This window comes from Chinchilla lanigera, unplaced genomic scaffold, assembly GCF_000276665.1.
Source record: "Chinchilla lanigera isolate Chin_1 unplaced genomic scaffold, ChiLan1.0 scaffold00019, whole genome shotgun sequence".
Lineage (NCBI taxonomy): Eukaryota > Metazoa > Chordata > Mammalia > Rodentia > Chinchillidae > Chinchilla > Chinchilla lanigera.
In genome coordinates this window covers 155,630-182,113 of record NW_004955420.1, presented here as the reverse complement: position 1 = coordinate 182,113, position 26,484 = coordinate 155,630, and the positions used below count along the sequence as shown (strand labels likewise).

The following is a 26,484-nucleotide window of genomic DNA, read 5'->3' as shown; positions in this document are numbered from 1 at the left end:
CTCTTTGAATCTGGTTCATGCGATCTAAATCCTTTCTATGTTTTTCATTGAACGTTTCTGTCCCTTGCCTTTGTTCTTCTATTTTCTTATATGTTTCTTTTTCAGATTTTTTGAGCAGTTCCTTCATTATTGTTGTCATTTCACTTTTTGCCTGAGAGATTATTTCTGATCTCATCTCTTCTATGGCCTTATGGAGTTGTTTCTTTACTTGCATTGCAATCATTTCAGCTATTTCAGGCATGTGTTTGCCAATTCTCCTATGTTGATGTCTCTGGACTTGTTCTGATTGGGGTGGAGTTCTGGGATTGTGTTTGAGTCTTTCATTTTGTCATGTTTGCTACCGGATGCAGAAAGCTCAGTTTCCCTCTTCAGTAGCTGCACAGCAAAGGCCACTAGTGTCCCTAGTTTTGCTGTTGGTCAGATTTGCCCCTGAGTGACCTCTGAGAAGCACTACTTAGTCTCGGGTTTTCTGGCAGTTTTTGATTTGTATCTATTTATTCCCATTCTCAGACATGGGCACTTGTGTCAGTTGATGGCCAACCATCTGATCCAGCATCCCCTTGCAGTTCAGGGCATGTGCACCACCTGACTCAGGTTGCATTGGTGTGACAATCCCAGTCCAGTGGACCTATGTCCCTGGGCAGTTTAGGGTACAGGCCAAATCCAGACACAAACTGCAAGGCTGACAGTTTGTCAACAACCTAATTCTGTGCCTCCAGTCAGTTCAGGACACATACAGGAACCAGATGCAGGCCAGATGGGTAGCACTCACAGACTGCCCATTCCTTCAACCTGGTAGGAGTTCCAGGTGAAAGTAAACACGGACTCGAACCACGGGACCAGCAGCTCCCGGAGCACTCACTCACTGGGCGCAGGGCATGAGGGTGCTGGGAGAGGCTACACACCCCGTCGCCAGCCAGAGAAGTCCCTGGGGCTTCTGAGTAAGGACCTCCTCTCTGGTGCAGGTGCAGGGAGGGGAGAGACTCAGTCTGCAATGGCGGTGGGGTCGTGGGTCGCCTGCTCTACCCTCAGGAAGTAGATGGGAAATACATGGCTCTCTCTGCGAGTTTCAGCTGGGAATTGTGGTGGTGTGAGCAAGGCACGGACTTGAACCACAGGACCAGCAGCTCCCGGATCACTAGCTCACTCAGTGCAGGGCACACAGGCACTGGGAGAGGTCAATTTTATTTATTTTAACAATTATGTTTATTGGTACAATTTAGGTATACATAATGATCACATTCATCATAGGGAATTGGTACCTGTACATGATAGAATTTGATTATGTTTTCCCACTTCCCTACCCTCTCTTCAACACTGCTTCCCCTCCTTTTTTCAAAAGCTTTGTTTCCATTTTTATTTCTTTTCTCATCATTTTTTCTTTTTCCTTCCTTCCTTCCTTCCCCCTTCCCCCATCCTTAGTTCTCCTTCCCACTTGATCATTTTCTTCCTATTTCACAATATCTATTATACACCTTGGTCCTTATTGATATTTTTGGTTTCTCACACCAGAAAAACAATGCAGTATTTAAATATGTGTGTCTGATTTATTTCATTTAAGAGTATGTCCTCAAGGTGTATCTATTTAGCAAGAAATGTCTCAAACGTATCCTTCTTCATGGCAGAGTAGTACCCCATTGTAGAAAAACCTCATATCTTCTGTGGCCACTTATCAGTTGATGGGCATTTGGGCTGTTTCCCAGATTTAGCTATTATAATCATGCTGCTAATAAACATGTATCACTGTGGTATGACACTTTTAATTCTTTTGGGAAGATACCAAGAAAAGGAGGAGCTGGGTTGAATGGAACCTCTAGTCCTAGTTTTTTGAGGAATTGCTGCACTGATTTCCTCAGTAGTTGCACCAGTCTACGCACCCACCAAGAGTGGAGAAGTGTTCCTTTCCCCCACAGCCCTACCAGCATTTGTTATTAGGTGATTTCTTGATAGCAGCCATTCTTTCTGGGGTGGGATGGAATCTCAGTGTTGTTTTAATTTGCATTCTTGAATGAACAATGATGTTGAACATGTTTTCATATATTTATCTGAGAAGGCCTACTCATTTCTGTGGTGGATTGACAACTGGTGGTCATCTAATAACAGTCAGCTGAACTGAATAAGTGTGGTGCTGGGTGTGGGAGGCCCACCTGAGAATTGTTGCCATCAGTGTAAGAGGCAGAACTGGAGAAGAAGTTAGGCTGTTGGGAGCTGAGAAGGCTGTTGGGAGCTGGTAGAAGCTGTAGGGAGGTGTTGGTTTTCTTGGAGGGGCTTCTCATGCTGGCTTTCCTGATGAACTCAGCTGTTCCCATTGTCCAAGGAGCTCAGGTCCTTGTTGGCCCTGAGAATAGCTTTGATTCATTTTGGGGGAACTCTGGTCCTCACTCTGAGCATTGCTTTCTGACTCTGGAGAGGAAGGTGGTGCACTGCTCAGTCTCCTTGAGATCCTTGTCACGTTGGCTTTCTTGATGAGAACTCAGCTGTCCTGATCGTTGGAAGAGCTTGGGACCTCACTGTTGCCAAGGATGGCTGTGGCATCTTTCAGGGGAGTTCTAGTTCTTACTTTGCTTCCTGGCTCCAGTATAGGTCTCTCAGCCTGCTAGCACAGATCCTTCATCCTGGTGGCACAGACTTTCAGATTCCACCACTGAATTTTGGGCCTTCCCAGTGCAGGTCCATGAACAGGCCTGCATGAGACATTGTCATGGGCTCTGGGCCACCAGTTGGATGCATGGGAGGCATTGTTATGAGCTCTAGGTCTTCAGCTGGACTCACCCGGACATCATAGTGGGATTCAGGCCCTCAGCTGGATTCTTGGTCTATAGTATGTGGACAGATTTCCTGCATTCTCTTGTATGTGATTTTTTGGGTAAGTGGTATAAATAATTTTATAAAATATGTGTCATGTATTATATTGTTCTCCCTTACAAAAAACCCTATACCACAATAATTTCAGATGCCTATTTTTGGATTGGATCTTTAAATTTGGGGAGTCTAATTTTTTTGAGTTTTTTATATATTCTTGATAGTAGTCCTTTGTTTGAGGAACAGTTGGCAAAATTTTTTCCCACACTGCGGGTTGTCTCTTCACTCTGTTAGTAGTTTATCTTGCTTTGCAAAAAAGCTTTTTAATAAGGTAAGATTCCAGCTGTTGATTCTTTGTGGTAGATCTTGTGTGATTGGGATTTTGTTCATACAGTCCTTGCTTATACCGAAGTCTTCAAAAGTTCTACCTATTCTATCCTCCAGAAGGTTTAGTGTTTCTGTCTTAATATTTAGATCTTGGATCCATTTCAATTTTACTTTAGTGCTGGTGAAAGATATGGGTCTACTGGTTTTAATCTTCAGCATGTGGAAAGCCAGTTTTTCCAGCACCATTTATTAAAGAGGCTATCCTTTTTCCAGTGAAGGTGGTTGGCACCTTTCTCAAAGATAAGGTGGCTAAGTATGTCTAGAGTTGTTTATGCATCTTCTAATCATTTTATTGCTCCTCGGGTCTGTTTTTTTGCCAGTAACATGCTGTTTTTATTACCATCCAAGCTAGAAACTTTAAGGTTAAGGCTTTCCCTATTTCCTAGCTGGGCCAGCTTTAAGAGGAATGCTTCTTGGAGGAGAAACAGTGGACGCATAGGATCAGTTTTTCCATTCTCTTGTGTCCTTTTCTGACTTCTGTTCTTCCTTCAGACCCCAGTCTTTGTCTCTCTCAGAGTTGGGGGATGGGAAACAAGGGAAATAAAAAGCTTTCTTCCCCACTTTTAGCTCTTTTGGCTTCTTCAGAGACTTCCTCACAAAAACATCCAACTGCAGTTTTCTTGATGTTTGAAAATTCTCATTAATATTTTCTTCCAAGGGTAATGCTCTAGCTAGCCTCTTGGTGCTAGGATCACTGCAGCCCTGGCAGGAAGCTGAGTAAACCTCTTCCAACAATAGCCCTAAGAGGGCTGGCTTTCTCTCCCTCCTTCTCTCTCTCTCTCTCTCTCTCTCTCTCTCTCTCTCTCTCTCTCTCTCTCTCTATCTCTCTATCTCTATCTCTCTCTCTCTGTCTCTCCATCTCTCCATTCTGTACTCTCATATGTCCTTGCTAGTATTCTTAGAGTTTTTCGAGAACTGGTGAAGACTGTTCTTGGTTCTTGAAGGTCTTCGGTTTCTCATAAATCTGGCTCAATTCTTTTAGGAATTATTAATCCTGGGAACAAGGAAGGCTCAATGTATCACTCCAGGAATTAAAATCCAAAAGAGGGGATATATCTGCTGGTTGATCCAGTGCTTGTCTTGTATGGGTAGGAAGTGAAAGAGTTTTCTTGTAGAAGATACTTCCCACATGATGAGATACCTATGAAGATAAAATAAGTATGGTAATTAAGTCTGTGAAGTCTTTCAATAACCCAGTTTAGCCACAGTTGATAGGAAGGCTGAGGTAATTGCCAGCCTGGAGCATAGGGCTGTAGTGGTCACAATGCTAGTATGTGTTGGGCTTTTCTTTCAGAATCAGATGGTGTTTACAGCTTTAAAACTGGGTATCACGATGGCTCTGACTTCTAATTCCCCTTCCTGGTCTCTATGTGATTATGTGATTTCATTCCATGTGGCCTTTCTTCTGTGGTCCCACAAGAGATCCCACAGACATCCCATCACACCTCCACCAGCAGCCAACAAGTGCTTCCCCTGACTGAAACCAGAATTCTTCTGCACCCAGCAGGTCACCAGGGAGGCATAAACCAGACTGCTTTGGGATCCTATACAGGGCTTTGGTTGTCTCTGCTACAAGCTGACCCTGGGTGGAACCCAGGCCTCATTGTCCCAGTTCTAATTGCAGGTTACTTCCATTCTGATAATATATCTGAGTTCCCAGATCTCAGTAATTTTTTTCCTTTTCCCATCCATTTTCTTGTATGCACTGTTCTGATCTACCTTCTGAGTTTCTGTTCTAGGGGTGGGCTTTCTTTTTGGCAGTTCTTGGTACCATGGAGATTTCCCCTCAATCACCATTTTGGGGACTGAGCCATTGTCATCTTATCCAGCAATAAACTCTTGCCTGTTCAGCTTCTAGAATTCCAATGCTACTCAAAGGCTTCCAATTCTGCTGCTTCAGTTCCCAATCTCAAGGACCCCATGACTATCCTCTTTGATTGATGTCTGGTTTTAATTGGACCTTTCTCCCAGCTTCTGTGGGAGGCTTGTCCTGTCATGCGGGGAGATGGTGCCTGGGATACAGTAGCTCAGCAGGGCTTTGAGGAAGTGTGTGTGCTGTCAGATGATAGTCCAAAAATGAGAGATAAATCAAAGCCAAAGAAAATTCCATTTGAGAAGAAATCCCATGAAGTATCATTATAAGTATGCCAAGATATATAGTACCTTACTAAAGAAAAATGAATAACTTAAAAAACATTTTACCAATGTTAATTTCTTAATTTTGAGCAATGTGCCATGTTATGTGACATATTAACTTTGAGGCAAGTTGGATGAACTCTCTGGATTATCTTTGAAACTTCACTTCCTGTAAAATTATTCCAAAATAAAAAGTAAAAAAAGGAAATCTTAAAGCATTTACACTAGAAAAAAGGAATTTCTCTACCTAAAAATTATTAGACAAATAAAAAGTGGTTTTTGAAGTAAAATCTGAATTATCAACTCCTGGCTTAAACATTTATTATAAATAGGAAGCAGGACTGCATTTAGTTCTGTATAAATTCTGGGACAAATTAAGTTCTGTTTTTGATTTCATTTTTAAGAAGATCATTTTTCCCCAAAATAATTATTGACTGGTTATGGGTCTTGCATGTTCGAAAGATCCATCAGTCTACAAAACAGTATTGCATATCTATATCTGTTTTCATGAGAAGCCACTTTGAAGATATCAATATGTAATACAACCACCATTGTTAATTCCCTACCACTTTGTTTGTAACTCTGTATTGTCTGTATTGTGCTTGTGATATGTTGTAAAATGTTGTATGTCTGTTAATGTTTCCCTCCTTTTATCCTTAAAATAAAAAAAAAAAAAAAAAAAAAAAAAAAACCAGATGAAAATCCCTTCTCTCAAAGAACACATGGCTGGGGATATAGCTCAGCAGCAGCAGTGCCTGCCTGCTAAGCGCAAAGTCCTGAGTTTGTTCCTCAGTACCAAAAACAAAAGCAAAGAGTGTAAATTCTAATGGGATAAAAAGAAATCAACAATAAACAATGAACATAACAAATAAGTAGATTACATTTATGGTGGAAGAGATGGGTGGCATGAGGGGGGAAGGGAGCAGGAAGAGAGCTGTCAGGAGTGTGTTGGGGGCTGGGCAGTGTACTGTTTTAAGTAGACCGACCAGAGTAAGCCTCAGTGAGAAAGCACACAAGAGCAAAGATGAAGATGAGGGGCAAAGCATGAGGCTATAGGGGAAGAGTGTCCTGGGAAAGGAAATAGCCGTGGGCAGTGCTTCACATGGAGCATGCCTCCAGCACTCAAGGAGCAACCAGGGCAAGTGAGCAAGAGCAGAGGTTTGAAGGAAAGGAAGTGGAAGGTGAGGCCAGGTGTGTGAGGGTGGTAGTGCATGGAGAGGAGAGCAGATGGAAGAAGACTTTGGCTTTGACTCTGGAAGAAATGGGCAACTATGCAGGGTTTTGAGTAGAAGAGTGACACAGTTCATCTTGGGTATTAAAAAGACCACTATTTACTCTTGTAAATAGACATATTTGCCCAGGCTTCTACTTTTTTTTTTTTTTTTTTTTTTTTTTCTTTTTGAGACAGGGTTTTGCTATGCACTTCAGGCTGGCCTTGAACTCACATTGATCCTCCTGCCTCAGCCTCTTGAGTGTTGGGATTACAGGCGTGCGCCACCACACCCGGCCCCAGGCATAATTATGTGAAATCACCATACCTGTGACTGAATTTTTAGTGCTGGCCCCAGTTTCAATCCCATGGTGCCACGAAGGTGCTCCTCTGTGAGTAATGGCAAAGTTTCTCCATCAATTGCATGATCTTTAAATACCTTATAAAAAACAAAAGATGTTGGCTTTGCCCAAATGTCTCTTTAAAAAAAATTATTATTTTATTTACAGATATTTTAATTTATATAGAAATGTTCAGACATTAAGGATGGCACTAAAAAACTTTTGTTTTTTGTACTGGGGAGTCCAACTCAGGACCTTGTGCTTGCCAGGCAGGCACTTACACCACTGAGATATCTCCCCAGCTCAAAAGACTTCTTATTTTTATTTATTTATTTATTTTTTTGTGGTGATAGGAAATGAACATGGAGTTTCATGAATACTAGGTAAATTCTCTACCACTGAGCTCAACCCTCAGCTCCAAACTTATTTTTAGTTACACTCCTTTCTGGGCTCCAATGGCATATTGTTTGTGCTGTTTAATAACACTTAGAGTGGACTGTTCTCTGCTTATATAACTCAGCTCCAACCTGGAATAGTTGTTAGTTGAGGACAGAGTACATGCTGTAATTCCTGATATATCCTTATGCAGTGTCATATATGTACAGTAAGAAGAGGTGCAATAAACAATCCTGGATTGATTTGTCAATGGGAGAATACTCTGAGTAAATGAATGTAAGTAAAAGCTTTATGCTGTATGTGATGGGAGATTCTGGTCAGAGCTCAGAAGGCCAGAAGCCTGATAGAAATGCTGTTGGTAGGGGCTGGGGATTTAGCTCAGCGGCAAAAGCGCCTCCTGGCAAGCGCAAGGTCGTGAGTTTGGTTCCCGGTACCGGGGAAAAACCAAAAAAAAAAAAAAAAAAAGAAATGCTGTTGGTAAAGTCCAGGCTCAGGAGGCTTTTACTAGGAAGAAGGACTGCACTGGCTGTTGGACTCCAGACAGTGTGTGTTATACCTTGGCGGAAAGTTTGTCTGCGTTTTGCTCACGTCCAGAGATTTTGGCTGAGACTGAGATTAAAAGCAGCAGACCAATTAATCTTGCAGAAGAAATTTTAAAACAGTGTAATGTTGAGGCTACTGTTTTTTTTTTTTTTTTGAGCCAGATCTATTTTGACAATTAAGAACGAAGAGCCCAGCAGAATGATTTAAAACCTTTTGAGTTTGGCCAGATAGGAGCTCCAGTAAAGTTATGGCCTGCAAAGATGGAACAAAAGAAAAACTGGCAGTTGAAAAGACTACCAAGAAAAAGCCAAGTGAGGACTGGAGATATAGCTCAGTGGCACAGCACCTGCCCGGCAAGTGCAAGGTCCTGAGTTTGATTCCTGGTACCAAAAAAAAAAAAAAGAAGAAGTAATAAAACTTTAAAAGAATTGCTGTGTTCCTGAGATTCCATCTCATCCCAGAAAGAATGGCTATCATTAAGAAATCAACCAATAACAAATGCTGGAGAGGCTGTGGGGAAAAAGGAAACTTTCTCCACCGCTAGTAGGAGTGTAGATAGATGAAACCACTGAGGAAATCAGTGTGGAGATTCCTCACAAAACTAGGATTAAAGGTCCCACTTAACCCAGCTTTTCCCCTTCTGGGTATTTTCCCAGAAGAATTAAAAACATCATACCACAGTGATATATGTGCACCCATGTTTATAGCAGCACAATTTGTCATAGTTAAATCTTGGAAATAACCCAAATTCCCATCAACTGAGGAATGTATAAAAAAGATGTGGTATTTTTATACAATGGAGTATTACTTAGCTATAAAGAAAGATAAACTTGAGGCTTTTATAGATAAATGGATGCCACTAGAGACCATACTCATAAGTGAAATAAATTGGACCCATGTATGTAAACATTATATTGTCTCCCTAGTGTAGGAACCTGAAAGAGTAAATAAAACCCAAAATGTATAATAGATAATATCAAAGGGAAAGAAATTGCTCAAAGGAAGGAACAACTGGGATGAGGGAAAGAAGAAAAAGAAAGACAGAAGGAAGGATACACACACACACACACACACACACACACATATATCTCAGATAACTGTACTGCTGATGTCTGGTGGTTTATTGAAAGGAACAGTTAATGCTTAAATTTTAAAAATTTTGATCGATATTGCATGCATGTGTCTGGTAATCTGAGCAACTGATTTGAAGACAACAATATGCAATATAACAACCATTGGTGAATTCCTACCACCTTGTCTAGAGAAACTCTGTATCATCTCTAATTTTTTAAATTATTTTTTATTCTCTTTAATAGTTTGATCAATCTTGCATTCTTACATCTGGTAATCTGAGCAACTTCATTGAAGATAGCAATATGTAATATAACAACCACTGTTAATTCCTATCATTTTGTTTTGAAACCCTGTATCATTTTTATGTGTTTGCTTTGTTTTGTTTTTGTCTGTGATGTGAGTAGTTTGCTACTGTTTTTTTTTTTTCTCACTTTGAACACATTTATCTCATCATTCTTATCACTTTCTGAAGCCGTTCTGCAAGTCCTCTTTCATGTCTTTACAAGGTGTGGTCAAAAATAGGCTGAATGCTGCTGCAGAACACCATCCAAAGGAAAGGGAGCTCATACAAACAGTACAGCATGTCCTCATTCACCTTGTTCATCAGATCTGGCACCATGCAGCTTCTGGCTCTTCATCAAAATCAAAATGGTCATGCAAGGTAAACATCTTGAGCCAACTGAGGACACTGAGGAGCTATAACAGTGTGATTCAAGACACTCATGAAAGAGGACTTCCAGAGCTATTTCTTCAGGAAGTGGCAAGAATGATGGGGTAAGTGTGTTCAGAGTGAGGGGGAGTAGTTGGAGGGGGCTTAATGATAATGTGGCTTTTACTGTAATACTTTTTTTTTGTTTTGTTTTGTTTTTGGTTTTTCTCCGGTACCGGGAACCGAACTCACGACCTTGCGCTTTCCAGGCAGGCGCTTTGCCGCTGAGCTAAATCCCCAGCCCCTTGTAATACTTTTTTTTTTTAAAAAGTAAACATTCACCATTTTTTTAACCATACTTTCAGTGCCTGTCACATAGTCCATGCTCCATGAAGAGTAGGTATTATTCTTATTAGTTTTTATACGTGAGAGCCAATACAGAAACTGCTGAGTTACCCAAGACACACAGTAAGACAACTTGTAAAATAAGCTATTCTTCATGATTCTGATCCAGTATGTTTCCTGCTATATCCAATTACTATGCAAAAAAAGAAGTGCTGGTGAAAGTGGCAAATTGTATTGGTGATGGAAATCTCAGCTCATTTATCTTTCCCTTGCAGAGGTTCCAGTGAGCAATGAAGGGACGTGTGTAAGCATCCAGAGAAGGAGAAACCTGCGGGTAAATTTCCAGGAGGTTGGCAGCTTGGACCAAATGGTGTGCAGCCTGAATCCCAGCCATGGTGAGGGGACAGGAGGACTGGGACAAGAACACAGAACACGTTTTTGTCTCTGAGATGTGCCAGCATCATTTCATCAGGTCACTTTGGGACACACACATGATATAAATGTGCACATATTTTAGTAAGTTCAGTTAGTTTTAGAGATAGAACATTCTATATGCTAAATTCTCTGAACCAGACAGTCATTGGAGTAAACAAAGACATTTCAGTGCTTCCTGTATGTCCCCAAATAGCTGAGCTACCAGCCTTCCCACGATGTCTCTTTAAAAGAGTTCACTCATGGTGTGGGAGTTGGGGGTTTTAGTTCTTTTTTGAATTTTTTTCTTTGAATTTCTTGTTTTACTTGCAGGAGGCTGGTGCTTGAACCTTGCTGAGCAGCACCCCAGGCAGTGGCAGGGAAGAAGAGGACAGAAGGGAGGGCAGTGGGTGTCATTCCCATGAGTCCCAGGGACGCGGCCCAACTTTGTGAAGAGCGTGGCTGTGCGTGTGAGCTGACGGGATGTTTTTGACCAGGGTTCTCATGAGAGTTGTGTGCAGACAGCAGTGCTTCAGGGCTATTGCAGCCAGATGGGGCTAGCCCTGGGAAGCACACAGCAAAGCACCCATGCCTCTCAGGTGCTGTCACCTGCAGCAGCTTGGAGGAAGAAGACTTTAAAATGTGTTCCTCCTGGGGCTGGGGATTTAGCTCAGCGGCAAAGCACCTGCCTGGCAAGTGCAAGGTCGTGAGTTCGGTTCCCAGTACCGGAGAAAAACCAAAAAAAAAAAAAAAATGTGTTCCTCCTAAACACATTCGAGAAACATATAGAAGTAACAACTGTTGTCATTTCTACAGGGCACTGACTTCCTGATGGTGAGAGATAGCAAGTCAGCAAAGTTCAGGGGCTGCCTATTTATGAGACTTCTTTGCAGCACTTACAAAGGGTCGCTTGGGATCCTGTGCTATTAATCTTCATCATCAAGTTGACTGGATTGAGAAACTCGTGGAGGGGTGATTGATTCTGAGGGCTCAGATCCCATCACATTTGAATGGGCTATTAGTAGGTGGGGCCTGATAGAGGAAATGGGTCATCAGGGTGTGACTTTGGGGACTGTCCTGGTCCCTGGCCCCTTTCTCTGGCTCTTTCCAACTCACTCTGCTTCTCAGCCACCAAGAACTGAGCAGCTGTCCTCCGCCATGCCCCTCTGCCATGATGCCTTTGCAGCAGAGCCACCAGTCAAGTGACTCATCTGGAACTATGAGCCAAGTCAAACCGCTCCTCCTTTAAGCTGCTGTGTCAAGTATTTTGTCCCAGCAATGGGAAAGCTGTTTAATAAAGATTCTAAAATATAAAATAGACCAAACATGATTGCAAGAGTTGTTATTATACACTCTACTTTCATAACTATGGATCACTGATTAATAATAATCAGTGTTCCAATAAATTTAGTTCACCAAAGTCAGAAGTCATGTGCTTATGACAAAGGGTTGCTTGTCTCTGTGATCAGAATTTAATAACTTTATTTTACCTGTGGTTGATGTGACACTTGGTAAGTGGTATAGATGCATTTAAAGGGGACCTGTGCATGACTAAATCAATAGTAAAACAATAAGGCTACACCCACTGAGCAGGAGAGTATAAGCAAAATTTTTATCAGGTTATGCAAATGAGATCAACATTTATTGAGTACTTAGAAGGTACAAGGTTCTCTTTCTCTCTTTCTTTCTTTCTCAGTTGTTTTGAGACAGGATCTCACTATGCAGTTCAGGCTAGCCTTGAACATATAGTGAAGGCTGGTCTTGAACTTATGGTGATTCTCCTGCCTCAGCCTCCTGAGTGCTGAGATTACAGGTGTGCATCACCACATCCAGAAAACAAGCTCTCTTTAATGCTAATAACCCTTTAAAAATGTGTTATTGCTATTATCCTCACTTTGCAGGTGATGATAAAGAGGCACAGCACAGAGAAGTAACTTGTTTTAGGTCACATATCTTGAAAATGAAAAAGCCATGATTTGAATTTGTATTTTCTGGCTTTAGAAGCCATACTTTTATTTAACACTTCATATGACTTTTTTTGCATGCCCCATAAACAAAATTTTTAAAAAGAGGGGACAGTAAACAAAAAGAAAAAAATGATAGTGCTGTACTACCTTGTAGGGAAATATTTCACAAAACTGAGATCTGAAAAATATGAACTCTAGTACTTTCATAATAATACAATTAAACTCATCATGATGGTGCATGACTGAATTGTAGCATTTGGGAGGATGAGCAGGAGGATCACTGTGAGTCCAAGGACAGCCTGGAATACAGACCCTGCCTCAAAAACAAAAACAAAAAAATTAAACAATAAGGTCCTTTTCTTGCTTTCTTTTCCTTTAATATGTAAATCAAAGATATTGATGCCAGATTTAGTAGGCGCTTTGTTGCTTAAAATTATTATTAAATCACTCATAAAATAACCTATGTAAAAATGTAGCAGTGATATAAACTTCAAAAACTACAATCTATGGTTTTTTCACTAACTTTTCCATACAATTGAGGCTGATTTCCTTTCCACCTGTCATGATAGTTTTTTTTTTATAATTTTCAGATATATTTATATACCAGACTGAATGATGTGTATGTGCATTTTTACATATTATTCCACCACAAATATTGAATTTAAAAATAGTTAAGGAGCTAGGGTTATCACTCAGTGATAGAGCACTTGCCTAGCATGCAGAAGACCTAGGTTCAATCCCCAGTGTAGCAAAACATAAATAAAGTAAAATAACATGAAATAAAGCAATAATAAATAACTTCTTACTTTTCAGTTCTTTTCTCTCCTTGGCTTCTTTAGAAGGAAGTATAATATTTCTGTTATTTAGGGTGAATACCTTAAAACTTTTGTTACTGAAGTATGTGCTCTGAATATGTTTGTTACGTGTATGATTAGGGAATGCAGCAAGCATTTCTTATTCATTTAGCTTTTTGACCTCTAAACCTTCTAATTTTGGGGAAATTCCCATTTTTCAGGAGTCTTGACAGTGACTTTCCCTAGATCCCTTGATGTCAGGTATTTGGCCCCTGTCCACCAAGCAGAGGCTCCTGTCCCAAGAGAGATAATGTTGTGAAAAGGGGAGATTAGTAGGAATCCTCTCTGGGATAAATTACAAGTCTGAGAAAACTCATTATGCAGGAAATATATTTTAAACTTTTTTAATTCTATGAAAATATTTAAGTATGAACTCACCTGGGCATAGTCTGAACAGCCTGGAAGGCTTCTAATGAAGTCGTGCACGTCATCCACAGTCCATTTTTGAAGATCTTCATCCAGAGGAAGATTTTCCCCAGGTGGAACCAAGGCATGTGTTACTTTAAAACAAAAAGGCAATTATTCTGTGATATAAAATTTCCAGAAAAAGGAAGTACTTAGAGCAGGTTTACATATGGTTATATAAAATTCCTCAAGTTCTGCCATCACAGAGCGTCCTTTCATGCATGAGAATTTATAATCTTCCTGGAAGATACTTAGTCATTGGGAGATTTTTTTTTCTAAAAGTTTAGCTGGATGTGATATCGAATGTCTATAATCCAACCATCCAGGAGGCTGAGGTAGGAGGATCACTATCAGTTCGAGGCCAACCTGGGCTACATAGTGAGTTCAAGGCCAGGCTGAAGCTACATAGCAAGATTTTTGTCTCAGAAAAGATTAAAAAAAAAAAAAGAAAAAGTTTAGCTGCTGCTTTGATTTTCCTCCTCTGAAAGAAACCTCAGTGACAGCAATATTGTAAGAAAGAAAGAATTCCAGATTTGCTGCATCTTTTCCCAGATTTCAAGAGACAGACCCTCGGGTTTCATCTATTATGTTCTGTGATATTCTATGTCCAAGATGCCCTCTAGGTGAGGTAAGAATTTAGCTACATCTTTATCAAAATGGCAAGTTAACAGTTTCTAGGGAAGCAGTCGGTATGGTGGTAGAGTGGCTAGATTGAAATGCACCCCTCCCCCATTTTAAAATCTTTTTCGGTTTTTTGAGACACGGTCTCACTATATAGTTCAGGCTGATCTTGAACCCACCATGTATCCAGGCTGGCCTTCAACTCAAGGTGAGCCTTCTGTCTCAGTCTCCCGAGTGCTGGAGTTACAGTTGTACACCCCAATGTCTAGCTTCTAACTTTTCTTTTTTTCAAGAAGTCCTAGGAGAGTATTCAGTGTGTGTTGCTGGGCAATAGTGTGATGATTCTTTTAGATTAGACAGAGTCACAATAGCAATAGACACTGAAAGGTAAAGCCTCTGTTTCACTGGCTATTTTTTTTTTTTTCCTGTACCTATGCAGGAAGATAGAATTCATACTTTTAAGCAAAAGCTCCTTTGTTTTGTGTTGAAAAATTAACAGTAAATTAAATTAAGAATTGAATTTAAAATCTTGGTAGATTTTTCTCATACTGGCCCATACTTACCTTCTCAGCCTTTGCAAAAGTTTCTCTGTTTAGAAAAAATACAGAGACTAGTGTCAGTAGCATAGCTCATTAGAACTGACGTAATAAAGTGACTTCAAGAAGAATTCATTCTAGATAGGATTGAGAAAAAGAAGGATGAAGCAAGGCTTGACACTCACAGCCTTCTATGTAATAAGGCAAGGACTGGCCAAGATGTGGTTAGTGGGGATCTACCCTTGGCCCCAGACACCCACCTGGCAGACACGGTGGAGGAACTGAAGAGCAAACCCCACTCTTTTCGCCGCACTCTTCAGACACCTGCTCTTCGGCCTCCTCCTTCCCACAGTCCCAAGCCTTTCCCAGGGGTATGGTGTGAACACCCCAGGGTTTTTTATGGGTGGGCTGGAGTGCTCCACAGGGGTTGGTGAGAGGTGTTGTTGGCTTTGCACTGGTTTCGCTTGACTTCTGATTGTGGCATACCTCAATCTCTGGGTCTTTTGCATATTCCTCCTCTTCACAGGGAACTGCAGGCATCTGGCCTAGGACTTTTTCTTCTGCTTGACTTTTGGAACTCTCAGCATCACTTTCTAGAGATTTCTGATTCCCTGTGCCTCTCCTGGGTCGATATTTCTGCCCCCAGCTTTCTATAACATGTGGTCTGGTTGCCATGAGAATGGGGTTTTCCTGAAGATGCCTGAGAGTGCTTCTGTGAAAATGCAGGTCGCTGGCAGGGTGTATGCTCCTGCTCTGATAAGTGGCTGGGCCAGCTGGGATGCTGGAACCATAGAGAAATGGTATGCCTAGGCCAGCTAGTCCCTTGGGATTCACTTTTTCCATTCGTCTTTGCTGGTAAATCGCATACATTTCCAGTTCTGATCTACAAATAAAACAATATGTGCATGAGAGAAAGAAAGAGAGAGAAAAGAAAGAAAGAAAGAAAGAGGGAAAGAGAGAGACAGACAGACAGACAGATAGACAGATATGAAAGCCATTAGAAATACCATATTATTGCCTTCCCTAACATAGCATCTCTGCTTTCCCTGTGCTCACAATTTATCCAAAATTTTTTTGGTGGAAACAAATTCTCCACAAAGCCAGTAGGAAGGGGACTTTGGAGGAAGATCTGAAGGTGAAGGTTTTGCCTGATCTCATAATGAGAATCCAAGTCTTTAGAAAGTTACTTCCAATCAATATATGGTACAAGTTTAGCAGAGACGTAGGTAATGCAGTGTAGAGGTTAATCTTCAAAGAAATTAAAGAGTTTTAAAAACCTTTAAAAACAATGCTAGTGGGACTTAAGAGACAATTAGTGCAAGTCTCAATGGTTGTAAGTCATTGTAAATGGCTGGGAGAGGGGAAAGGAAAGACTTGCTTGTGTTTTTGTTACTTCACTTTGTGTAATGGTCATCCCCTAGATTCCTCAGGCTTCAGTGATGAGAAAATGGACTGTATTCCTTCTCTCACCCTGGGCCCAGTCATTATTACTGGGCCTTTCTTCTGACTGCTACAGTTGAAGGCCACTCTTGGACTGATATTAGGTTGTTTGGGCTGTGGCAATGTAATTTGAAAACTTGGCTCCTATCTTTAAGCAGAAATGAAATCTTAAATTTAAGACAAATACTAATATGAGTTTCAGAAACTCATAGCTGGACATTTCAATTATGGAACACTGACAAACTACTACAGTCTGTAGACTAATACCACCATTAGCTTTGTTATGTGATTTTTAATCTTGCCTTTATTATTAGCCAACCTGTGTAGATGTTTGTGTATTTCTTTTTGTATCTGCCTGAAATGTTTTCTGTAAGTAATCACGTTGTGTATGACCATGTGTACATATTCCTTATTTACTTGTTACACATGGACATTTATTCTGTGAATAAATAGAAAGTAAATAAAATAACATTGTTAAGTAAATAAAATAACATTGTTACCTGGCAATATGGTGCCTTTGAATCATTTCATTCCTTCTGGTCACTGCCTTTATGGATTCAGATGGTAAAATGCCCCAACCTTAAAATAGAAAGCCACCATCCCACCCCACAAACAAATTAAAAAGATGCATTTGAAAATAAACACATTTTCCAGAATGATTTCAATGGAGTTGGGAAGCACTTACATCCATTTTTCATGTCAGCCTTCCAAAATATTTTGAAATAACTGCAGAGTTACAGATTTCAAAGCTCTCTTTTTCCCAGTAACTTTATAGTATACTGATTTCTCCTTTCCCTGGACTCTAATATACATAGGTCTGTCCTGGTGCTTTCACTATGGTGAATGTTTTTCTAAGGTGAACGACCAGTGTTGAATTCACTCATTCTTTTCTTTTTGAGACAGAGTCTTGTAATACAGTCCATGCTGGCCTTGAACTAACTATGTAGCCTAGTCTGGCCTTGAACTCAAGGCAATCCTCCTGTCTCAACTTCGTGAGTGCTGGGATTATAGGCACACAGCACTGCATTTGGCTTAAATTTTTTTTTGTTTTTACATATCCAACCTATACTTTATAAAAATGCAACAAAATTAATTTCCAGGAAATTAACATAAAAACAGGAACAAATGTAAAAAACTCTCAAACAATTTAAAAATTATTAGATGAAGATCTAAAATTTACCCTGTCAGATTGCTGTGAAGTTTTCTGAGCCATGCTCTCATTTGTCCACACACCTCATAAACCAGTACGGATAACAGATTATAACAGTGGTTTATGCACAAAACACACCTATCTGTTTTGTTCAGTGACAGTTTTACACGTATAAATCTGTTATTCCTCATAAGAGGGTAAAATCATGAGGAGAAAACTTGTTTCTCATGCTCACTTCAGGCTGACATAGTTGAGTTCATTAAATTCCTGCCAATAACCTATCTTGCAATGAATATGAGATCTTTTCAGAAGTGAAGTTCTCTGTTATTTGTAAAATGAGGTGACCTCTAGAAATCCTCTAACCCTAACTCTAGGTTTTTATAGTTCATTGGCTTCACAATATTCCCTATTAGAGAGCTGGAACACATAAAACTCCTATCCCATGGCATACTGCCCATGACTGCAGAAAAAGCCCATGTGGGAAGTCCAGGCTGGGGGCACAATGTCAGTTGGCTAGGTTTTAGGACCCTCTAGAAAGTGGGTCCACTTTCAAATTTTCTATTTCAATTCTTTTCTCTATCCCAAGTAGGTAGCATCAATTTTAATGCTAGTTCAAATGTATTAATCCACTTCCTACCTAACACCTCAGTTTTTGAAGTAGATTCTTGTGTTTGTTTCCATTTTGCTAACTTATAGCTCAGTTTCTGTAGGGCTGAGGCCTCATCTTGTCTTTACTGCTCTCACATGTCACCCTTGAGGTAGGAGAGTTATCTACATGTCCCTCAGACAGATGGCAATTTTGTCTGCTGGTATATCCAAATATTGTCCACTTCTGGTTTCTGTATCACTGAGAGTGACTCTTTAGGTCAGTAATGCAACTGTTTTGGTAGTCTGCTGAATGGTGGCCTGACGCCATGGGCTACAGATTATTGGGGTCTTGCTACCCGATGGAGTTTCACTCAGGACCTGCTGTCAGGACTATTTCTTATAGTCTTTTCCCTACTCCATTACATGGGTCTAGTTTCAGATCTGGCCCTGGTTTGATTGCCTCTCTAAATGTGGTTGAATTAGATGCTACTGAAGGGAACACACTCAAATCCAGGCAGGTCAGTCTCTTCACTGGCTTAGGCACAAATCACGTTTCTTTTTGTGTCAGCATTTTCATTTATAGTTGTTCTATCCTCTAAAAGTTGTTGCAATTGCAGAACAGAGACAAACAGAAGCTCAGATTATATTTTTAGGGTGATCAGATTCAGCAATTTCATCTCCAGTGTTGTGAGCACATTCTTACTGCCTAGTCTCGCTTAAGCCTCACTGGTCATGTTTTCACTGATGCTAGACTACTGAATTGCTCTGAGCTCGATCACTGATCAGGTTGTAGTAGTAATTTACACCCATCTCAGCAGTCAGGGTGATCCTGGTAAATTTTGTCAGACCATGTCATTCCTTTGCTCAAACTCCTTAAAACTTCCCCTTTCACTCAGGAAAAGGGCCATGTTCCCATTGACACCATATGCTTTTGTTGTTTTGTTTTGTTTTCTGTGGTGTTGAGGATCAAACCCATGGCCTCACATATGCTAGGCGAGTGTTGTACTGCCTAGCCTCATTTCCAACCCAGACCATGTTAACCACCCCAAGCCTCATTAACTCTCAGATTTCCTTTCCTCATAACCTCACTTGTTTTTCATGTGTAGGATAAGACAGTAAATTCTTTATTTTTTCATAAGTAAATTGATGCTTAGAGGAGTTAGGTGGCACCATAATTTGAATGTAGGTAGGAACTACAGAAACTATAAGCATAATCACCACACAGCTGTGCCTCCAAAATTTTGCAGCAAAAGCATGGCCAATTTAATGCAGCTGTCCTCTTCAGTGTGGCTCTGCAGACAAGAGTCAAATGTCTGTCACTCATACCTGAGTAGCCATGACTGGGCAGCATATTTGGCATGTTTGTATTTGGTAGAATAGATGATCCAAACTGGGAAGGAACACAAAACTGTCTTGGGTCAGTTGGTACAACAGAAGGCAAAGCATCTCTAGGGAAAAAGTTATAAAAAAGTAAAATGAGAATACAGTTGTACAAAATTTCCATTGCTTGTAGTTAGGTGTTTGTTTTACTTAATTGCCTCTATCATCTCTTTCCAATCTGAAGTATAAAAGTCCACCAGTCTCTAGAATGAAGTAGAAATATGGTGAGAAAGATCAGGAGGAAGGACTCTACTAAAGGAAGACCAACCCAATTGACAGTCAAACAGAGAAAACAGGGAAGAAAAGTTTTAGGGATGTCTGGGGGAAAAGATCCAATCAAATCAATATTGCTCTCTGATTTTTCACAGCCAGCATTCCGTTCTGAGTGCAAATTTTCTCATTTAATGGATTTACTTAGGTTGGCTTTGCAATTTGAGATAAATGCTTGACTATCTGGGGGAACAGTTTATGCATTTTGCCAAACTTCAGTGTCTTTAGAAGTCCAAATTTATTTATTGTTCACACTGTATGAACAAGAATAAATAATATGTTCTATTTTTCTCTCAGAATGTTAAAGATATTCCTAAAAAAGGAAGAGAGACTATTGCCAAAGTGTACAACCAAAACACTTTTAATTTTGCTTTTATTAAAAAGAAAGATATATGCTGTCACAGGAAATCTCGGATACCCAATTTTTATGGACTTCATTGTTTCTCCCTAAATTCATACAGTGAAACCTTAACCTCCAATGTGACCATATTTGGAGATAAAGTTTTTAAGGAGGCCATTAAGGTTAAATGAGATCATAAGGTCTTTTTTTTTTTTTTTTTTTTTTTGGTTTTTCTCCGGTACCGGGAACCAAACTCATGACCTTGTGCTTGCCAGGCAGGCGCTTTGCCGCTGAGCTAAATCCCCAGCCCCGAGATCATAAGGTCTTATAAGGCCCCAATCTGGTAGGACTGATATCTCTTAAGAAGAGATTCCAAAGAGCCCTCTGCATTTGCACCCAGAGGAAAGAAGGTAGAGGACACAGTGAGAAGATATTGTGTACAAGTCAGGAAGAAATGCCTCAGCAGAAACCAAGGTGTTCCTATGAGGTTGGACCTCCAACCTCTGAAACGGGAGATATACATTTCTGCTATTTAAGCCTTCTAGCCTGTGGCATTTTATTGTGGTGAACCTAGGAGAGTAATATACTCGTGCTTGCACCTGCACAATGTCTCTCACATCGTAGAGCACCTGCTAGTTACTTGCTGAGTGTGTAGGTCAAGCAGGCCTGAAAGCAGGAGGTGGTGGCAGAAGTGGCCAAGGTAAGGCTGGCAGAGCGGCCTCACTTGAATTACTGTACCATGGTTCACTGAGATCACATTAGAATGATACTAGGGTTAAATGATGATCCATTTCCTCCTCTGATTGGATTATTACATGGAAGAGAAATACCTGTCCACAACTGGAGGTCCAAATGGTGAGGGAATCAGTGGGATCCTTTGCTGCCCTGATGCTGTCAGTAAAGTGTTCACAGCCATCACTGAGTTTGTCGTCGGTGTCCCTGGTGTCTGATGGAGTTCTGAAAGAACCAGATAGTACACTGACACAGAACCTGACTTTTTGTGAACTATTTGAATTCTTCTTGAACTCAGTGAAGATCCTTTGTATTTTGACAACACTTGGGAAGACTAGCTACACCAAGATTTGAATTATACAAAAACCTTCTATAGGAAGCACTTAGATACAGCTGTAGAACTCAGCATTTTATAAATGCTTCCTTCAAATTTGTTGTTGTTTTCAGGTCATACCATTCCACACTACATGCAATAGTAAAAAGAAACCAAGCTTGCAAGATTCCAGGAGTGCCAATTTCTTTCCTTTCACCTTATTTTGATTTTTCTGTTCCCAGAGATGCAAATACATAACTTCTCCCATATATGCAGTCTGTGGAAAAATATTCCTATAGAGTTGATTTGATTAAGACAGAAAATAAGGAGAGTGAATCTTCTTAATGGCTAGAAGTATATCTAATTAGGGTGGTTAATGACTGCGTGAAACTATTTAATTAGAACAAATGACCAAATTATATCCAAATTTACAGAACACATGTTTATGTAACTTATCTTCAGAACCTAGAGAACAGAAAAGATGACTATGCTTAAGAGCATAATATTTGCCTCATAATTTTCTTGTTAGTTATTAATATTTTTGATAATATCAATAATTTTAATTATTCAAAAGTACTAGTCAAACAGGTCTTTTTAGCTTCTTTGCATCTTCAATTGTTACTGGAGGAAAAAGTCTGAGATTTCTACAGCTTTTGTAAAAAAAAGAAAATTAGGAAGTAAATATCCTACTTTTCATTACAGTGATCTTTCCCTTTTTCTTCTTTCCTTTTTTGTGTGTCTATTCAATTTTTTAAACACTTAATTCATTAAAATATAATAATATTTAAATATGTAATTCCTTCTGTAGCTTTTTTTCCCCACATCTAAACTTGAACTATTCATGATCAAACTGTAAATTCAAGTCAATGGGCCACCTAACATTTGTTTTGGCCACTGATTTATTTTTTTAAAGTTTTTTTGTTTATTTATTTTCATTATATGAGATCAGTGTCAGTTCCTCTCCAGTAGGGGCCTCAGAAAGTTTAGGCACAGCACAGTTAGAGTTAGAACAAAAATACCTGTCTGTTGCTTGCAGGCCATGGTGGGGGCCAAAAGAATGCACCTCTAGCCAAGGAACTGCCTTGTGGTCTGTGATCAGGGTCAAAGGTGTCCCAGAAGAGATTCCTGCACAGTCACCTTCTTCATCTTAGACCATTGCACAAGAGAATGTGGAGCACTTTTTAATATTTCATTTTGAAAAAATGTTGATCTTTGATTTTTTTCCAACATGAATCAATGGTCTCTAGCAGAAGTTTGAATCTACCCATGCATGAGATAGAATTTTTAAATTATAAAATGCAGTGCTATAGGTACAATGTTGAAAAGCAGATATCTAGAATTTATTCACCCAGCCTAACTGAAACTTTATAGGCATCTGAACAACTCTGTTTTCCCCACTACTGACCACTATTATCTTCTTTGCTTTATGAGTGACTACTTCAGACCCTTCTTGGAAGTGTAATCATAAAGTAGTTGTTGTGACTTATTTCACTTAGCAAAATATCCTCAAAGTTTACCTATTCTGAACTTCAAAATTTGTTAAGAGGGTAGATGTCATGTTAAGTACTCTCACCATAAAAACCAAAAGCAAAAGAGCACAAGGAAACTTCAGAAAGTGTTGGATATGTCTATTACCTTGACAGTGGCAATAGTTTCATGAGTGTATACTCATGTTGAAACTCATCATATTGTACACATTAAATATATGTAGTTCTTTTGCATCAAGTATTCCTTAATAAAGTTATTTAAAAATATAATGTCCACTTTGCATTTCTTGTGATATCTGAGACAAATCAGAGGGAAGGAGGAAGACAAGGAAGAAGGAGGAACAAAAATTTCTTAGAGGCTGGCAGTCTTCCTCAGCCTGTCACCCTTGGGAAATGCCATGGGGATGAGTCACCAAAAGCAGAGGAAGGTGTCTTACTTTGGGCTCTCCAAAGCAGGCCTTGAGACAAAGACTTAAGTGCAGGTAGTATCTTTGGGAGGAAGCCCACATGAGTATGGAAGTAAGACCAAGCAAAAAAGGCCAATAAGTGGTGAGGTTCACCCTTGTGGGGACCCTCTTAGAAACTTTGTGATTTACACCTCAGGATTATCTCAAATAAGAAGGAAAGACGACCATGTATTCATTGATTTCTTATGGCCTTGGTTGACGGCATGATTGCCTATCATATCTGGGTTATGCCTCAGCTTCACCCAACAAGCTCCCGTGATTTGGAAAAACATCTTCAAACTGAGCTGCAGAGAGATGCAGGGTCTGAGATAGTAGATGACCTCCGTGTTTGCCCTTGAACTCAGAAGAGGGGTAGGGAGATGTATGGCAGAGCAGCAATAGTGTCATGTGCTGTTGCGGCAACGTGGTCTTCTAATGTTTTTTCACTAGATAATCACAAATACCTTTCCTCTGAAGTACCAGGATTGTCAGGGGCCGGCACATTTCTGCAAAGCTCTGTAAGGTTTATCAGCTCCAGCTGCATTTTTGTCACTATTAATCACAAGTCCAGTGAAGCAAATGAAGACCTTAATACTTTCAAGCCAATGGGAAAGGAAACATCAGAGACAAGTCTTTTTTACCATACCACTGAAACAGTCCCTAGTACCACATCTGGCTTTGTTGTTGTTTTGGTTTGGTGCTGGTGATCAAACCCAGGGCTTCTTGCACATCCAGCAAATATTATACCACTGAACAACAGCCCAGCTCCCCAGATCTGTTCTTGACTTCATGCCTCACAGTTCTGTCTTCCCTTCTTTTTGTAATACCAGAAGGGTTGAACTTAACCTATGAAATTCTGTTATCCTTCCAACATGGTAATTTATTGTTTCTTAATCAATACACAAAATTTTTACCTAAATAACAAACTATTCCCAATGTCTTTGGAAATATTCCTACATCATGGAAGTCCCTGGGGAGGGCAGTGAGTCACTGTACCTGCAATCCCTGCACATTACAGTTCTGAGCTCTGCTCAGCTTCCCCAGGTTCTTTTTATCTTGTGAACAAATACTTGTTTATTTATCATTATTACAGTTATTGGTGCCCAATTCTTCTTTAAAAAAAAAGCATTGATTTCTTTAATGTTATTTCTATTATTGTTTGTCTGTACCAAATTTTATGTGTGCATATATATGTGTATATATATATATAAACTTTTCTTCTAGAGCAATTTTAGGTTCACAGTAAAATTAAGCAGAGAATACAAAGCTCTCATATATTTTTCTCCTTACATACACATGCAAAGCCTTCCTCCTACACTCTCAATATCCTAAACCAGAGCATATACTCATTACAATCCATGAACCTACAGTGTCATATCTTTATCACTCAAAGTACTCGTTTATCTTAGGGCTCACTCTTCTACACATTATATAGGTTTTGACAAAATAGAATAACATTATCCACCATTATCATATCATACAGAATAATTTTACTACCCCAAACTAAATTGTGTTTTAAAACAAGTACAGCCAGAACACTTTCAAGGAAATTTTCTGAGGTCAAGCAGCTCTTTTCTCTTATAAACTAGATAGATACTTCAAGCTGCAAATCTATGTTGCTCCCAAACCATCATTTTGCGAGTGTGAAGTTATATGATCAAGCAGAGGGGTCTTTAAACATTGTCTTTTACATTTTCAGGATATTATCTTCCATTTTAGATATGTGCAGACAAACTATGGAGTAAGGTCACTTTGCTATAGCAGATGAAATGCTCTTGAGCTAAAGGGCAGAGTGGGATGGAAGTTTTAAGGGCAGAGCGTGTCTCATAATCCTAAAGTAGGGGAATACAATGGTGCTTAGGTCTGCATTCAGGTGGATTTCTCTGACCCAGAGCTCTAATCCTGGATGCTCAGCACATTAGGAGGATGAGGACTCCTTAATCTCTTCCTTCAGACTCTTACCCTCAACAAACCCCTCTCGGCAGCACACAGACGATTTAGCTAGTGCTAATTCTGTCTCAACTGGTTAGGGCAGTAAGACATGAACCTCATGAACTAAAGCTCTTGCCGAATCAGCAGATATTTAGTGCATGCCTGTTGAGAGCACAGTAGCCAGGTGCCAATTTGATTACATTTGTTCCCATGCTGTACTGTAATCATTCCTTAAAATCAGTGCAATTTGAGTCAAAAATCCTGAATTTGAGCCATTATATGTGTATAAAAGATTTATTTTGTGTTGCACGTATGTTTTATATTTAAGAAATAGATCGTAGAACTAGATGTTTCCACAATTTTGAGAAAAATAAATGTAAATTCTTAAAATTAAATGTAGAGGGGCTGGGGATTTAGCTCAGCAGCAAAGCGCCTGCCTGGCAAGTGCAAGGTTGTGAGTTCGATTCCTGGTACCGGAGAAAAAACCAAAAAAAAAACAAAATTAAATGTAGATACATTGAATATTCTTTATTTAAAGTATGAAACAATCCTCAGTAGCTTCACATATTCATTATCCTAGCTATCTTGTGAGTTCTGAAAAGCATCTCATGCTAAATGTAATTTACACTTCTTTAAGTATATTTTCATTTTAAAAAATAATAAATGAGAAATTATGTTAAGACTAGGAAAACCAAGAGAACTGTGTAAAGGCATTACATTATCAAATACTTCTAGGAGAAAAATTAAGCTAGGAGACTAGAGATTATGCTAATTTCTCATAGCTATAGTTAAAAGTGTGAAAAAATCAACTGAGTATTGTGGTGTATGCCTGTAATCTGAGCGTTCTGGCAGAATGAAGTAGGAGGATCACGACTTCAAGTCTAGCCTGGGCAACTTAGCAATTTAGGGAGATCTTTTCTTAAAATTAAAAATTAGAAAAGGGCTGGGAATGTGGAACTCAGTAAGAAAGTCCTGGATTCAATCCATAGTACCACACACACACAAAAGGTGAAAAACATTTTTTTATATCCAGTAAGGAAGTTTTCTTAAATGTATAAAATAAAATCAATTATATTAATACTCAAAATACTTTTGCTTGTTAATTGACATAGAGTTTATGGTAAGATTACATGAAAAAAATTGGCATAAAATATTTGACTTTCTAATTATAGATGCACATATTTCGTGATGAGACTACAAGAGAATCCTAAAATTAGTCCAAGCACTTATTTCAAATAGACAAAATTGTGCATTCCAGGTATATTCACAGACCAAATGGTGTCAGTCACTTATAGTAGGAGAAATCACATTGCTTTTTAAATGTGTCACTGACTGAGTCGCTTTTTGTCCCCATCTAAGATCTCCTGCAGGCTTTTGCCTGTTCCCAAAGACTGTCCTCAAGTACACTCCTGCTCTGAGTTATTACCTTTAGGAGGCCCTGTGTCTGCCCCATGGCTAAATTCCTTTAGCTGTTCCCTTCTCTCTGCTCTACATAGATTCAGAATACTGTCTATTTCTATCAATAGTCACATCAAAGCGCACATAGGCAATATATGTGTGTACAACCCATTTTGTTAAGGTTTGGGCCACTAGCAGGGTTGAAAAGCACATCATGCTAAATGTAATTTACACTTCTTTAAGTATATTTTCATTTTAAAAAATAATAAATGAGAAATTATTTTAAAGCTAGGAAAACCAAGAGAACTGTGTAAAGGCATTACATTATCAA

At 39.5% G+C, this 26,484-nt stretch overlaps 2 protein-coding genes across 6 annotated transcripts in view; one reads left to right on the top strand and one right to left on the bottom strand.

The window, feature by feature from the left end:
• The window catches only part of LOC102018607 (probable ATP-dependent RNA helicase DDX5), a 49,316-nt gene extending 37,709 nt beyond the window's left edge, over nt 1-11,607 (top strand). The window contains exons 3-6 of one of the 4 annotated variants that reach the window (XR_001233770.1): nt 9,396-9,663; nt 10,159-10,278; nt 10,628-10,758; nt 11,111-11,607. The gene's annotated coding sequence lies outside the window, so the exon portion shown is untranslated. Of the gene's footprint in view, nt 1-9,395; nt 9,664-10,158; nt 10,279-10,627 lie in introns of all 4 variants that reach the window. The other 3 variants (XR_001233772.1, XR_001233769.1, XR_001233771.1) reach the window with 3 other exon arrangements.
• Samd7 (sterile alpha motif domain containing 7) lies at nt 3,346-20,761 on the bottom strand. 2 transcript variants are annotated; one of them, XM_005382960.2, is made up of 7 exons: nt 20,676-20,761; nt 19,182-19,303; nt 16,618-16,696; nt 14,938-15,560; nt 13,494-13,615; nt 6,864-6,974; nt 3,346-4,330 (listed from the first exon to the last, which is right to left on the bottom strand). In XM_005382960.2, the coding sequence occupies exons 1-7, from the start codon at nt 20,759-20,761 to the stop codon at nt 4,178-4,180; spliced, it is 1,296 nt and encodes a 431-aa protein (XP_005383017.2). In that variant the 3' UTR covers nt 3,346-4,177. The 2 variants fall into 2 exon arrangements, with proteins under 2 accessions (XP_005383017.2, XP_013369018.1); XM_013513564.1 differs by having other exon boundaries at nt 14,947-15,560.
• Nucleotides 20,762-26,484: the final 5,723 nt, after the last annotated feature.